General features: G+C 33.7%; 1 protein-coding gene across 1 annotated transcript in view; it reads left to right on the forward strand.

The window, feature by feature from the left end:
• ABCA12 (ATP binding cassette subfamily A member 12) overlaps positions 1-14,644 on the forward strand; it is a 156,119-nt gene that overhangs the window by 80,703 nt on the left and 60,772 nt on the right. Inside the window, exons 11-17 of the mRNA XM_016150022.2 lie at positions 745-851; positions 6,714-6,970; positions 7,063-7,175; positions 8,395-8,519; positions 10,215-10,388; positions 13,575-13,739; positions 14,090-14,300. Of these exons, the coding sequence (XP_016005508.2) occupies positions 745-851; positions 6,714-6,970; positions 7,063-7,175; positions 8,395-8,519; positions 10,215-10,388; positions 13,575-13,739; positions 14,090-14,300 (1,152 nt within the window). The remainder of the gene's footprint in view (positions 1-744; positions 852-6,713; positions 6,971-7,062; positions 7,176-8,394; positions 8,520-10,214; positions 10,389-13,574; positions 13,740-14,089; positions 14,301-14,644) is intronic.

The following is a 14,644-nucleotide window of genomic DNA, read 5'->3' on the forward strand; positions in this document are numbered from 1 at the left end:
AGACATTAGGAGTTCACACAACCCTACATCTATGCCCTTAATAATCTTAGTTGTCAACAAATAAAGAATGAGAATACAGACTTCCAAAAGCAGATGTAAATTACATAAACAAAGGAGTTTTTGTTGCAGACTATTTTTACTCCCTGCACTTACATACTTTATTTTCAATTTTCTGCCTACATGGGCAACCATGAAGATTGCATTTAATCAAATGTTTCTTTTCTTTTTCTTAAAGATAAAATATTTTCTCACATTTTATAGATGTGCATTCTCTTTTCTTACACCAAAATCATTTTTTGAGACTTAATGGCAAGCAAATAGTACAACAAGTAATTAAACATGGTCTCCGTTTAGCAGGCATGAATTAATTAAGGTTGCAAGGGCATATTTGTGTCACAGTGATTATATAAACTATTCTCCCCCAAATGCTTCAACTTAATAGTATATCCAAAAGTCATAAATAAAAGCATATTTCATTTGCAAAGAGCCAAAACTGTTTAACACCTTTGCTAGAAACATTTTTGTCTCTAAGCAGAATATCTATGAATATTTTTAAAATAATGAACTCTATAGTTTCCATGGTTCAAGGAAAGGTTAAATTTTCACTCTTTTTATATTTAGCTTGAACTAGACTATTATCTAAGAAAAAATGTAGTAATAAATTAGGATAAAGGTGTCTTTCAAATGGGTTTTCTAAATGACCTTGCAATTCACAGAAGGCAACTTTTCTTCCCTCCTTTACAGAAAATTTAAGACTCCTGCAGTCTACGATTCGATTTAAAAATTTTTTTCTTCAAAATGGTTCCTATGAGGATTACTTCTCTTCACTTCCCGAAGTGCTGAAATCAAAAGTAAGCCTTGAAAGGGGAAAAAAGAAAATAACCTCAACACTTCCTGTAGTACTCTGGCAAGATGGCTCTTAGTTTAAGTTTTAAACCTGTGTCTTCATAAATACTGGTTCTATTTTGACTTGGAATTCATGATGAAAAAAGGTGACAAAGTGTTCTGGTGTTATGAATGGTATTTTATTTTTAATCGGTGGGTAACTCTGCATGAAATGACCCATAAGAGCTTAATTACACTATATATATATATATATATATATATATATATATATATATATATATATATATATATATATATACACACACACACACACACACACACACACACACACACACACAAATAAAGGAATGATTAATAATATAGTTAGCTCATTAAGCTTCATGATTTGAAAAAGCATTCATAATATTATTTCTAATTGGCGATGACCTTAATTTTTAAAACTATAAAATTTTACTTCCAAAAGCTGATGTTTTAGATTTCACAGTGTATAAAAAAATCTCAGAAGTTGACTAACTTTAGCTTTATTATTGCCATCAGAAGCAGAAATTAATAATTTATATTAAAGAAAGAGAAGAAATGCAACAAAAAAATTAAGAGCTCTGAAGTTTGAATTGATTCATGTTTATTAGTCTTATTCTTTGTTTAGCTCATGCATGTAGTATGCAGGTTATGATGAAATTCATTTCATTTCTTAAATAACCCTATTAAATTTTGAAAGCAGCTTTTCTAGTAAGAACAGCAGTTTAATTTGAGTTATGTAGCTAGGGATAAAGTAAAATTAGAACTGGTTTATTCAGAGCAAGCAAGATGACTTGTTATATAGTCAACATGGCATAATTAAGCAGGCATCCAAAACACATGTCCATGTATATTACAAATAAATATGCTAGTTGGATTACCTACCTTTCAATCTTAGTCTTCTACACAAGTCAAAATTTCAAATGTACTTAATTTAGCACTATCTTAATTTGTTTGTGCAAATGAGAAGGAGATTATGCATTCATCTATAAAATTCCTACTCATCCTTCAAGGACAAGTTTAAATGTCACTCCTATAATATTAGAGTATCGTCTTTCTCCCTTTTCCCCAGCCAGGCTAATGACTTTGTGCGCATATAATATTTATCCATACTTTCATTCCATCCATCATCTGTGCTCCCATAATACTAATCTATTTCTTAAAAGATATAATATGTAACCCCAAAATGTTTATAATCAATCCAGTGCAGATAGAAAAGCAGACCTATAATTATAACACAGTGAGAAAAGTGTTGGAAGGGCAGGATTCTGTTTGTGGAGGTGGAATATCTAACTCAGATTGCAAGGGATGGAGGTAAAGGGAAAAATATTTATGGAGGAGATATGTTTGTAGTGAGTTTGCAGACCTGTGTAAGATTCGTTTACAATCTTACATTCCAGACATAGAGACCTACATTTATAAGAAAAAATATGAACCTGAAGCACAGATATAGGTTACCTGGAGTCATGTGTCCAGCTGGAGCATAAGCTACTTATGGGAGAGGCAAGAAAGGGGCTGTAGAGACGGGACCCAGATTCCAAAGGCCTCCTTTATGCTTAGTCAAAGAATTTGAATCTAATCTTAAAGTTGTGAATTTGAGAAAGGTGACATTTGCATTTTAGAAAGAGATCTCTCTGGGAGAATCATGGAGAATAAACGGGAAGGATGCCAAATAGGTGATATTTGCAGGAACCTAAGCAAAAAGTGAGACCCTGCACTATGTCAATGGCATAGAATAGAAAGAAGAGGCAGTTTCAAGAGTAATGTAGGAATTCGCGTTGACATGAAATAGCAGCCCGTGGGCTGTGAGGCATAAGGAAGAGCGTCTGATGATAGTGAGATTTCTAGCTTTTGCAACGTATTACTTAGCATTATAGTTTGTTATATACATAGAATCGATTTCCTTCACTAGAATAAAAACTTGGATGAAATTATGCCTTCTGCATCTCTGAAGCCTCTGTCACATAGTAGGAGCTTAAGACCTGACTTTTGAATATAGGAACAAATGAAGGTGTTAAAGTAGAGCCCCGGAGACATGATCGCGTTACCTGGGCAATTACTCATTGTAGTTCTCAACTGGCAAAGCAACTGGGCAGAGCATACAGTACACACTAGGGACACGGAAGCAATGCATTCTTCATCATTTGCAATAATGGAGTGAGAACAGACCTAAGAATAATTTAAGATAGCATCCACATTTTAAATATATTGTTCCCATGAGGATTATGTTATGAAAAATTTCTAAAAGTCGCAGAGATGGAAATAAACTACAATTTTTTTCCCCATGGATAGAAAACCTATTATCATTTATAACAAGCATGGCTGCTATTTACAATTGACAGAACCCTTTCATTCTAAGACTACAGGCTCCATGAGGAACACCACACTGCTAAGTCTGTCTCTTTACTGCTATATCCTCAGCACCTGGCACAGAGTCTGACACATAGAAAATGTTCAGTATATATCACTGAAAGAGTGAAGATGAACTTCTAGAGTTTTACAATAAGGAATGCTTTTACTCCTCTGCTTTGCCATCCCTGGTAATTAGTATCCTGATTGTGAGAGTCAATTAGGGCTCACCCATTCCAAAACTCTATTCATGGTATTTCAAAGAAGGTTTAGACCTTCCAAAAGGACACATGCCTGTTGTTTATTGGTGACTCTTCCTCTGTTCCCACCCCTCTGTTCCAGCCCTAACATTCTGCTCTTGAACTTTTGTGTTTTCTCCTCCCTTCATTGTTTATTTTATCCCTTTTTTCTTTCCAATCTCTTTGGTGAGAAGAATAAGTTCCTGATTGGGGAACTACACACATAAAGTGGATATTCCCCATATTGGGCCAAAATACGAATAACACAATATTTTTATTGTAACACCTTTAAATTCTAAATAGTCTCTTTTCCCCTACCCAGAGCCCAGGGAGGGGTGTTGCTCTTTTGTAATTTTTATGCCTATGACATTTCGAAGTGTATAGCATCATGTCCCTTACGATTCTGATTCAGGTGCATTTGGGGACCATAGCACTGAGGAATTCAGTTGCAACTGGATGTGGAATTAGTTACGGGTCATTGTTCAAGTTTAGGCCTGAGCCTTTACTATGTGGACCAGGGCTGTGATAAAGAGAGAGGGACACTCTCTATAGAAAGCTCTGACAAACCTGAAACCTAGACTTAACACACACTTTGGAAGAGAGAATTATAATTCTCTAAGCTTATGTTGATTATTAATAACCCATAATGTTTCAGAAGTTTAATGCATGTTTTGCTTCTAGAAGACAGTAGTAAATAAAGACAAATGCTAAATGACCATCACGTTGTTTCTTGGTGGATATGTTACACCGTGCAGTCTACGTTAAAGACCCTGAATTAAATTTTTATTTCAGTGAACCAAATTTACTTTAGTAGCATGGCTAGATTTCCATTTCATCTTCTATAATTTTTATTTTACTAAGCTGAGATTATACTATATCAACTTTTACTGGTTTCTCAGACATATATGCCAAACTTGCAATTCAAAGCTATACTTTGGTCTCTACTGAGTAAAATACTCAATGAAAACAAATATATTGGGCTACCAGTGTTTATCCTTTTCTATATCCTTACTGGAAGTTTGGCTTCATTCATTAGAAGTTTAATCATAATCTAGTAATCAAAGGAAGTAATAGAGTGGCAAACATGTAGTTACAGCTGGTAAAATGATTGGATCTATTACATAATGGAAAATTTCTCATAGCATTAAGACTAGGAAATAGAATTTTAATACATATAAGACCATTTTAGATAGTTTAAAGCCAAAAGTCAATTAGAATATTAAATACAGTGGAAAATAGGCCAATAATATTTGTCATCTAAGGTGATTGGTGTGTAATTGCTTCTGCCTGCATGCAGTAACTATAAACCTCTTATTAAAGACACATCCATGTGTCTTTCCCATTCGATATGAAAAGAAATATTCCAAACATTTGCCTGAATTATAAAATAATTCATTTCTGTCAAAACATAGCTTCTGATTAGAAACTGAGCTGCAATGAATGGCACATATGTTTGCTTTTTTTAGATGCTGCTCAAAATTATTTGACTTCTTAAAAGAAATAGCTGTGGGTAACTTCCCAGCACAACTGAACTGGCTTTCCTAGAGGCATAATTTTTCCCCAGAAAGTATGACTTGAGGATATATCCTCAAATTACACAGAGCATAGCAAAGCACAGAGAGTATTCGTGACAGGACAGAAATTAGTTAATTTCCATTCTTCTCTTTCTCCATTGGGTGTGGGATTTAAAGCTCCTTTAAAGCATTTCCATAGAACAAAAGCACCTAGTTTTCCCTCAATAAAAAAGAGGGTAGAAGATAATGTCGGTAACAGTGCATATGCTTCTGAAAATCTAGGTGTATTTCTGTCCATATTTTAAAGGCAGTCTTATTAAAATGTGTGTGATTCTCAGGCTGCAGTTTAAAAAAAACCTTTTTCTTGTCAATTAGTTTTTTTAATTGGGGTAAAATACACATAAAATTTACCACCTTAATCATTTTTACCTCCACAGTTCAGTCTTGTTAAACGCTTCCATATCATTGTGCAACCAATCTCCAGAACTCTTTGAATCTTGCAAAACTGAAATCCTATACCCATTAAACAACAACTCTCCATCCCTCTCTTCCCCTAATCCCTGACAACCACAATTCTACTTTCTGTCAGTACAGAAAGTAGAGAATTTCACTACTCTAGGTACCTTATATCAGTAGGATCATCCTGTATTTATTATTTTTGTGACTGGCTTACTTAACATAATATCCTCAAGGCTCACCCATGTTGTAGCATGTGTCAGAATTTCTTTCTTTTTTAACACTAAATAATATTCCATTGTTTGTATATATCACATTGTATTTATTCATTCATCTGTCAATGGAACGTTGGATTGCTTCCACCTCTTCGCTATTGTGAATAATGCTGCTATAAACATGGGTATAAATCTGTTCAAAATTTAACTTCCAATACTTTGGGGTATATACACAGAAGAGGAATTGTTTAGATTTTATGGGAATCCTATTTTTAATTTTTTGAGGAACCGCCATACTGTTTTCCTTAGTGGCTATATCACTTTTCATTCTACCAACAATGCACAAGGGCTCAAATTCTCCATATCCTTGCCAATACTTGTTATTTTCTGGGTTTTTTGTTTGTTTGTTTGTTTGTTTTTGGTTCTCATTTCGGTTTGATTTTGATAATAGGCATTCTAAGGGGTGTAAGGAAGAATTTTTTGAGTTTCAAAAACCAATGTACTTTGCTCTCTGCCCTTACACATGATTTAAAATACAAACTAAAAAATAACATTCTTTTAAGTATTTGTGATTTAAATGGACTATAACAAAACTACATCTTTTTAAACCGTGACTCTATGAGTTATGAGTTCAGTTGGGAAAGAAAGTTCTATTATGTCCAAAGGTTTTGTAAAATTCTTTTTTTTTTCTTTTTCTTTTTCTTTTTCTTTTTTTTTTTTTAGGCGAGGCAACCTTAGTTGACCTCATAGACTGCAAGGACCTTGTGAGGTTACAATCCTTTTTTTTTTTTTTTTCATCCAAGCACTAACTAGGCCTGACCCTGCCTAACTTCCAAAATCAAATGGGATTGTTTTTGTTCAGGGTGGCACGGCCATAGACTTGTAAAATTCTTAAGAGAATGATAAACTCACATGACAGAAAACAGAGCTTTGTGATAAAACTGTTGCCTAATTCCAACTGACTTAATACCTATGCAAAAATTTTTGAAGTAAATCAATTTTGGTTGCTTATAATCAACTAAATATTTAGAATAATGTAACTAATCCATTTCCCATTCTTTCTTCTTTCTGGAAAGGTGTCTCAACTCCGAAATTTGACTGAACTTCTTTGTGAATCTGAAACTTTCAATTCAGTAGCGAAAATGTGCCAGCTCTCTAATATGAACTTCAAGAACCTGTGCGAAGAGAGTGCGTTCCACGTGCAACTCCTAGAAGCCGCAGAGCTTGGCACCAAAATAGCAACCAGCTACTTGCACCATGACAACGTTATATCTCAAAAACTGAGGGATTTGCTTACTGGGGATCCAGTCAAAATTGATTTAAATGTGGATTGGTAAGTTTTTCCATTGTCTTCTTCTTTGGTGAAATCCTTTCTCAAATTATTGAAATGTCTAGTACAATTTCTTCTCTTCTGTTTCGCTCCAGGTTTCTAGAACAGGCATTGCAAATGAATTACTTGGAAAATATCACGCGATTAATGCCAGCCATAGAAACCATGCTGCATGTCAATAACAGTGCAGATACTTCTGGAAAACCAGGTGTGTCCCCATCCATATTTTAAATGCTGTCTTATTATAATGCATGCGATTCACATGCTGCCATTTAAGAAAGGCTTTTTTGAAGTTCCCAACAAAACTTGCTTTGTATTTGCTCTTACACATCAGAAACCTAAAGCTTTCAAATATGATTACTTGTCTAAAGTAAAAGCACAGAAAGCTACCAGAAACAAAGCAGGGAAATTTGATTTCACAGCAAAAAGATCTTCAAAAATTTAACTAGTTATGCAATTTACCTTTTGTTTCTCTGATATATGAAAGTGCATTAGACAGTCAGTTGCAAGAGCTAGTATAAAATTTTATTTACTTGCATGAGAATAATAAGATTTAAAAAATAAAAAAGAATAAAAGATGCACTGCTCTCTGTAGAAATTTCAATCAGAACCTCCTATTAGTATTCTGAGCATGAGGCATCACGCAATATGTTTCTTCTTTGCATAATGCCTCAATACTGAAAAGAAAAGCATTCAGAATTTTGGACAACAGGCAGCCACAAAATTGGAAGGGCACTAAGTCCAAAAATAAAGTGTATTTGCATGAGGGATACTTCATGAGGAAATCAAAAGGCATTTTGCAGAACGGAGATCACCATCTGCCAGAATAAAGTCAAAATATTATGCATTAAGTGACCTAGATATGCAATAATTATAATCACAGTCCTTAAAGAGTTTGATATTAAACATTCTATTTAAAAATGAGGTAATGATTGTAAAAACACTATATAAACTGTAATGTGCTGGGAAAAATTAAAGAAAAATTCCCTGTGGCATTATGTTGTGGCTTTAGCAAATCTTGCCCTATGTTAACAATAGTATATGATCCGAGGTAAAAACATTTGAACTTGTGTGATGTTATAAATTAAATGAAAGAGATATACATTTAGTGCATTATGTGATCAGAGTCTGTGAGGAAACTGTATTTTCTTTGAATGAACCTTGAGTTTTAGTCATCTAAGGAAAATTTATAACACAGACCAATCTGTTACTTTGGGTTAATGATATCATAATAAGAACAAGTCTAAATCAAGTAGAAATACATCTTTAAGATGCAAAGTTATCCAAAACTGGGCTACATCTGTTCTTGACACAAAGCATGTGTGTCAAATATATGTTTTAGTCCAGAAGGTTTCTCTGTGTTAGTACAACCAAAAAAACTTACATTGCAACCAACATCGGTGTTTTTTTTTTTTCTTTTCTTGCAGGTCAGTTAATAGAAATGTTTAAAAATGTCGAAGAGCTGAAAGAAGAACTGAGGAGAATGACAGGAATGTCCAACAGGAGTATTGACAATTTGCTGGCCATTCCTATCCCTGATAACAGAGCTGAGGTGGGGTGGAACGTTTTTGTACTTACATCCGGTTTTTATAAGTCTGAAAAGTATTTAGTATTTATTGAGCCCTTATCAATAAAATGCTGAGTAGTTGAATGCAAATCTGGTGAATTTTCCACGTAAGTGAGAAAATTAGAGGCCCGATTCTTAAGTGAAGATTGAAGAAAAATCCTGAAGAAAGAATATTATCACTGTCTGTTCCTTTTCCTCGAGATTTCCTTCTCCTTCTTGCTTCCTTTATCCTCTCCTTTTCTTTACCCCCAGGTAATTTTCTTAAGTAAGAGATGTCATTAATTCTTTATATTCACTATCACAGTCATATCATCTAAAGTCAATTTGCACATTCTATTATGATGATATCAAAATAAAATTTCAGAAAACTAGGGTGGAGATACAGAAAGACCACTTGCAACTTGATGAAACTAAAATAAAAATACTCATTTTTAATCATTTTTTATTTTATAAAAGTCCCAAGATGAGACACAGTATATACAATAGGTATGGTCAAGGGAACTCTGGATAAATTTAAGGGTGTATAAAATGTTTGTTGGTGTGAAAATGAATAATATCATTTCCTTATAGGTTGATAATAGGGTTTTTCACTTGGAATGTCTTATCTTTGATCCCTTTTTAAAGTCCTTTGTCTGAACGTGTCATAGAAATTTTCCAAAAGAGCTGCAGAGCTTAAGGCCTCATCCATTCAAAACTTACAAGTGACAGCGTGTGTCATTTCTCAGCAAAGCCCAGCCATTCTCCAATATTGGATAATGTTTGTTTTTTTAAAAAAAAACAAAAAACAAAAAACAAAAAAAACCTTTAAGACTGCCTTTGTCAAATATTTATATTTACTTATGTCATGTTAATCGGTTCCCTCAAAAAATCAAGACTGCCTTGCCTTCATTTTTTTCCTCTTGACCTAGAAAATAATAGTCATTCACCTTTTCCCTTTGATCTCACCTTTTGCTCACTTGATACTAAAACTTAATTTCAGCAATCATGTTTTTGGCTTCTGAAGAACAGGTTCATTTGAATAAATTAAAACCTTTAAATGGAGAGCATACACTATTACCTTCAAAAGGAAAGAGAGAAAAGTTTCTACAATCTTAAATTTCTTAAACTTTTCTCTTTATTTTGGTGGCAATAGAGATGACATCTTACTTCCCGTATTCGCACCTTACTTTTTGAGCAAGCATTACTGTCCAGGGTGGTTGATTCACATTATTGCATGATTCTAGGAATTTTTTCTTTGCCTTTCATCTCTAGACCCACGAGTTTATTGTATGAGAGTGTAATTTTGAACAATTATAAAAATGAAATGCAATTTGAATAAAGTAAGGTTAAATTTTAAATGGAGCATGGGTCTTAAACTAGTATTTTCTCCAAAATTACTCTGAACCAGTTATCTTCCTTGGTACTATCATTTATCCAGTCATTCAAGCAAGAAATCTGGGAACCATTGTAAATGCCTTTTGGTCTCTTTTCCCATCTTATTTCTTAAGCTCTCCATTGAACTATGGCTCTGTCTAATTTTATTGATAGTAATTAATGTTGTAAATTAAAAAGTCTTTTATTTTGAAGATAATGTTATATTTTTAAATGAAGTCTAAGAATATCTAAGAAAAACCTCTTAAAATGGACAGATGACTCTTAAAGGATTCACAACTAAAATACTTTTCTTCTTCCAACTTGCAGATTATTTCTCGTGTGTTCTGGTTGCATTCTTGTGATGCTAACATGACCAATCTCAAACTGGAAGATGCGATGAAGGAATTCTGCAGCCTGCCTCTTGCAGAGAGATCCCGTCAGTCTTATCTCATTGGACTGACTCTTTTGCACTACTTAGACCTTTACAACTTCACATACAAGGCAAGTTACTGTTGATGAAATATTTTATATTTATAATTTAGTATGAAATTATTTGATTACACATAGATGCCCTCTGATACCATAAGGAATGAGATCTATTGGTACAGCTTTTGGAATTATAGTTTTATTTTAGAGCTAAATAAAGGACCTTAGGGATCATATATTATAAATTTGCACATTTATAGACGAGAAAATTAATATTATGGCCTCATTAACTCTGTTTGTGTATCCAACTCCAGAAATTAAATTTAATACATACTATACTAAAGGATGAAGTACAAATGTTATAATTTTTTTTACAGTGAATGAGCATTAATTTGGTAGTAAAAAAATAAAGATTTGAATGAAGTTTTTTTTTTTCAAGTAAAAGAATAAGGGTTTTTGGTGTGTTTTCAAAGAGCTTTTGTGTTTCCTCACCAATTGAGATAGAGGTTACCATTAGTTATCCAGTAAGACAAAACAAATGGTCATAATTAGGGCTTATTAAGTTGGTAATGACTCCATCTTTTAATAAGTAGATGCTCTATCATTACTTAGTAAATAAAAAAACTGAAAGAAAAATATAAATATAGAGAAAATAGGCTTTATGTTCACTCATATCTATTGTAAGTCAAAAATATTTACATGTTACTGAAAAAGAACTGAAAAAATGTCTTTCTCTTTTGGTAAGAAAAACTAAAAGCAGCACAGCTGACTTACATTGTTGAAACAGCAAAGGGTATAAAAGTATTTTGGGAGTACTTATAAATAATTCTTTCCTGTGTCGTCACCATCCCACACTTATATTTCTATAATAGTTTCTTAACTGACCTCCCTACCTCCACACTTGTCCCCTCTCCACTCTACCATCCCTAAGCAGTGAGAGTGATTCTTTTAAAACTGAGTAATTTTATAGCACCTCCTGCTCAACACCTTTCAGTGGCTTCCCCTTTTATTCAAGTAAACCCTCAAATTCTCCAGGATCTGCGCAACCCCTCCCTATCTCTAAAATTCTGTTTCCTACTTGGCTACTCCCTGGGGCCAGGGCTGCCTTATGGCACCACGAAGTGAAGCACCCTTCATGTGGTTTGCAGGGCTATTTGTCTTTATTCAACACTGATCTCAATAAGACCTACTCTGACCATCCTATTTAAGATGCAACCAGCTTCACCTACAGTACTCTCGAAACTCCTTTTCTTGCTCTATTTGTTTTCTATTGCCCTTCCAGATAATATCTTTTATTTAATATTTATTATTACTTATTTTCTATCTGCCTCTATTAGAATATAAGTTCCTAGGTCCTCTTTGTTCACTGAAACATCTCAAATATCGACAACAGTGCCTGGCCCAAAGAGGAACTCAGAGAATACTCATTAACTAAACAAATGATTGTTTCACATACATTATAATCTAAAATGTATATGAGGATGTGGTTCTATAGTGTAGTGGTCAGCACATCTGCTTTATACACATACAGAAGGTCTTGGGTTCCTGCCCCAGTGGAGCCATACTCCATGATATATGGCCATGTCACCCTGAACAAGCCTGATGTTTGATCTTGGAAGCTAAGCAGGGTTGGGCCAGGTTAGTACTTGGATGGGAGACCACCTAGAAAGACCAGGTGCTGTAGGCACAAATGATAATAATTAAAAAATAAACAAAATATGTATGAAATGACAGTATTAATTTTGTTCGTCTACAAATTTAAGTCTTATTTTATAATGCTTCTGCAGAGCATATATCAAATCAAATATTTTCTGTTGAGTCTAGTAATTAAACATGTGCATTTGACAAGCCAAAGACCTAATTCTTCTAGGTATCTTAAACAATAATAATGAAAAATATTCTCTTCATTAGTCAATTTATTTAATATCAACTTAGGAATGCCAAAAATGTTGATTTTAATTTAGAAAAAATCTGATTGCAATTAGTTGCTGTGCTATGGAGGCAGCTATGTCTTCATGACATCTTTCTGACTGAATCTCGTGCTTACAAATGGTGGTTATTTCTTCCTTGCACATGCCAAGAGCTTTCCTTCCTCATGGACCTCATAGGTTTCCCTGTCTGTCTAGAATTTTCCTCTCCTTATTCTTTCTGTGATTTATTCTTTCTCTCTTTTGGGATTCCATTTTGGAAAGACTTCCTTTAATTTCTTAGCTAAACTCATACCTACCTCCTCATATTACCCAGCCTTTAGTTTGTTGACTTGCTCGATATCTGTTTCCTATTAGACTAAAACTCCTTCAGTGGAGAGAAGATGTGCTGGGAACATAGCAGGCATTTAATTAATATTTGTTGAATGAATGAATGAATAAGAGAATAAAGTTATTTTAAAATATTTTCAATGTATTTTTTTTCTGCAACAGAAAAGCATAATGGGCTTATGATTAAGCCTGATGAATTATGTAAGCTTTTTGACAAAGCCTTTCTGCTTTTAAGGAGCATGTTACATGATTTTGAGCAATAGTATATATGAAGAATTATGTAATTACTACTTGTCTTTTTGACTTTTAAAATAATTTATTTTTGGCAACTTTATTGAGGTATAATTTATATACCATAAAATTCAGTCATTTTAAGTGTACAGTTCAATGCTTTTTTTAGTAAATGTATAGAATTGCATAACTATTTCACAATCCAATATTGGAACATTTCCATAAACTGCCCCCAAAAATCCTGTGTCCATTTGCAGTCACTTCGCATTCTGACCTCTAGCTCAATCAACCTTTAATCTGTTTTCTGTCTCTATAAATTTGCATTCTTTAGACCTTTTATATAGATTGAATCATGCAATATGTGCTCTTTGTGTCTGGCTTTTTTTCACTTAATATAATGTTTTTGAGTTTCATACATTTTTAAATATGTGTCAGCATTTGATTTTTTTTTTTTTTATTCCCAAATAACATTCCAGTTTAAGGATATCTTTTGTTTATCAGTTCACTTGTATTGTTTTCACTCATTGGCTATTGTGAATAATGCTGCTATGAACATTCCCATACAAAGCTTTGAGTGGACATGTTTTCTTTTCTCTCAGGTAAATATTCGGGAAAGGAATTGTTAGGTTATGTGGTGTATTTATGTTTAACCATTTAATAAACTTTCAAAATGTTTTTTAAAGTGGTCATCCCTTTTAATATTCTCGCCAACAGTGTGTGAAGATTCTACTTTCTCCACATAAATCATTTATTTTTATTCTGTTTCTGTTAGGTGTTTTTCCCTAGGGAAGATCAAAAGCCAGTAGAAAAGATGATAGAACTCTTCATAAGGCTAAAAGGGATTCTCAATCAGATGGCTTCTGGCGCTCGCCCACTGCTTGACAAAATGAGATCTCTGAAACAAATCCATCTGCCCAGAAGTGTTCCATTAACACAGGTAGAAAAGTCACCAGTCACATTCTTGTTGGAAAATCCATTTTGTCATATATTGTCTTTTACGTGAGATTAGTTATAATACATTATGTTACATATAAAGTAAGTTAAAAAAATTCATACAGGAAAACTCTTCTATTCTGGCAACATGAATTGTAAATTTAAAAATATATATTTAATTCATTTTTTTTCAATTGCAGTTGACATTCAATATTATTTTATATGAGTTTCAGTTGTAAAGCATAGTGGTTAAACATTTATATAATTTACTAAGTGATTCTCCAATTAGTCTAGTACCCACCTGGCACTGTACATAGTTATTACAATTATAAATTGTGAATTTTTATTTTACAGGCGATGTACAGAAGCAACCGGATGAACTCTCCCCAAGGATCATTTAGTACCATCTCCCAAGCATTGTGTTCCCAGGGAATTACCACTGAATACTTAACTGCATTGCTGCCCTCTTCCCAAAGGCAAAAAGGCAACCACACCAAGGATTTTTTGACTTATAAATTAAGTAAAAAGCAAATCGCTGCAAAATATGGAATTCCCATACATACCAGTGAGTATAATTCAAAATCAGCATGGTGAGGTTACCTCCTAACGCTGTCTACTAATCTTAGCCTTTTTTAATAAATGAAGTGTTAATCTTCTCCAAATATAAAAGTAGAAAACAATTAGACAGCACTTACCACCCATCAAGAATGCTACGTATATTCACTCAATCACTCTTCACAACAACCCTATGAGATGCACATGACTATATCTCCATCTTATTAAAGAGAAAGGGGGCACAAAGAGGCTAAGGAATCTGGCCACAGTCACCACCTTGGAAATATGAGAGCCGTGGTTTGAGCCCATGCAGTCTGCTGCAACACTAAGAATCCGTAAATCATGACTGCACCT

Source organism: Rousettus aegyptiacus, unplaced genomic scaffold (genome assembly GCF_014176215.1).
Source record: "Rousettus aegyptiacus isolate mRouAeg1 unplaced genomic scaffold, mRouAeg1.p scaffold_m13_p_2, whole genome shotgun sequence".
Classification (NCBI taxonomy): Eukaryota; Metazoa; Chordata; class Mammalia; order Chiroptera; family Pteropodidae; genus Rousettus; species Rousettus aegyptiacus.